The 1,682-nt window shown below is 41.0% G+C and overlaps 1 protein-coding gene across 1 annotated transcript; it reads right to left on the reverse strand.

Moving 5' to 3' along the window:
* Positions 1–878: 878 nt before the first annotated feature.
* Positions 879–1,682, reverse strand: LOC110023829 (dehydration-responsive element-binding protein 2B-like). The gene has a single exon (XM_020723438.1). The coding sequence runs from the start codon at positions 1,602–1,604 to the stop codon at positions 933–935; it is 672 nt and encodes a 223-aa protein (XP_020579097.1). The 5' UTR covers positions 1,605–1,682; the 3' UTR covers positions 879–932.

Here is a 1,682-nt window from a genome sequence, read left to right on the forward strand (position 1 = left end):
TCGACCACGAGCTGTTCACGAACAAAGAGTCCTTTTAACAACCCTTAATCATGTAGCCATAAGATAATAAGATTTGAGCAAGATTTAAAAATTATTATTTATATTAAAACATCATTTGAATCTAATTTAGTAATTTTTATTCTATTTTCTTAATCAATATTTTAATTGATTATAAATCTTTGTAGCCTTGTAGTCAATTACATTTTTTTTTAAATACTACTTAATATATATATATATATAGATATATATATACACATTTGATGAGTAGTATTTCAAGCCAAAACGAGCCGAACACGAACGAACACATCTTAGTTCGTGTTCAGTTCGTTAACTTATCGAACGAAATTAACGAGCTGAACGCGAGCTTCTTAACGAGCCGAACACGAGTGGTTCGCGAACAACGAGCCTTTTTGACAGCCCTACCTTCAGCCTATCTCTATTAATTATTCCTAATTATTTTATCATAAATTTATATTTTACTAATGCATTTTGTTTATTATATCCTTCACATTGAAATTAATATTTCTCCTACTTAGCACTTCAAATAATAATAATAATAATAAAATTTTCTTGCTTCTCTAAACTGAATTGAAAGAAGAGGAAGAACATATTATGTTTGACGTCTAAACGTCATATAGACGACGGTGTAGATCGCACCGCACAGTGTGCACGACGTCACGATTCGATTTAAGTTGCCGACCACATATCAGATTAGCGGGGACCTAATATTTTTCCATATTAAGTGCATAAGCTAATTTAATCAAAGTTTCCATTCAAAGTTCTCACTTAAGTTCTAGGATATATAGATGCAAACTAAGCTATACATACATTAAAAAAAAAAAAAAAAAAAAAAAAAAAAAAAAAAAAAAGCTAGAAGATCAATGATAGTCTGCATAGAAGCATCTCATCATGAAGACCACAAAAACATACGCTTAGCTTAGCTTCTCCGGCGCAGCCGTCGTTGCCGTCGCCGTCAACGAACTAAATGAAGGCGGAACAATAATTGAAGAAGATACCTTAAACCTCTTCCTATCTTCCTCTTCCAATCTCCCATCTATTTCTCCCATATCCAGATCAAACCCTAACTCCCACCTCCATCTCTTCTCCTCCTCCCCCACCCCTCCGAACTCCACACTCTTAGCCCAAAACTCATTCAACATCTTCTGTGGATGAAAGATGCTAGCCATGGTGTGCTGATCGCTCACCCTCATCCACCCATTCGTCCTCCTCTCCGCCGCCGATCTCTCCACGATGCTCCTTATTCTCCTCGTCAATCTGGCCTTCGCCGTCATAGAGAGATCGCCCGCGGCTTGATAGCAGTGCGGCCGTCCAATGCCACCAACGCCACCGCCAGCCGCCGCCGCCGCTGCTGTAAAATTTGTACGCGTGTTATCGCCCCGTAAAGCACGTGCGGCCTCATCATAGGCTCGCGCAGCTTCCTCAGCCGTATCGTAGGTTCCGAGCCACAGTCGAATGCGCTGCGATGAATCCTTTATCTCCGCCACCCATCGTCCAGAAGGCCGCCGCCGCACGCCGACAAAGCCGCTGCGGCTGTCGCCCTTCTTCATCTGCTTTTTCAGCTTCTGATCTTCACAAGTGGACATGGCCGGCAACTAGCTTGAAGAAGAAGAGAGTCAAATATATGGTAGGGTCTCTTGTTGCTTAGTTTCAGCAGGTCTGTG

Source organism: Phalaenopsis equestris, unplaced genomic scaffold, assembly GCF_001263595.1.
Source record: "Phalaenopsis equestris unplaced genomic scaffold, ASM126359v1 Scaffold000232, whole genome shotgun sequence".
Lineage (NCBI taxonomy): Eukaryota > Viridiplantae > Streptophyta > Magnoliopsida > Asparagales > Orchidaceae > Phalaenopsis > Phalaenopsis equestris.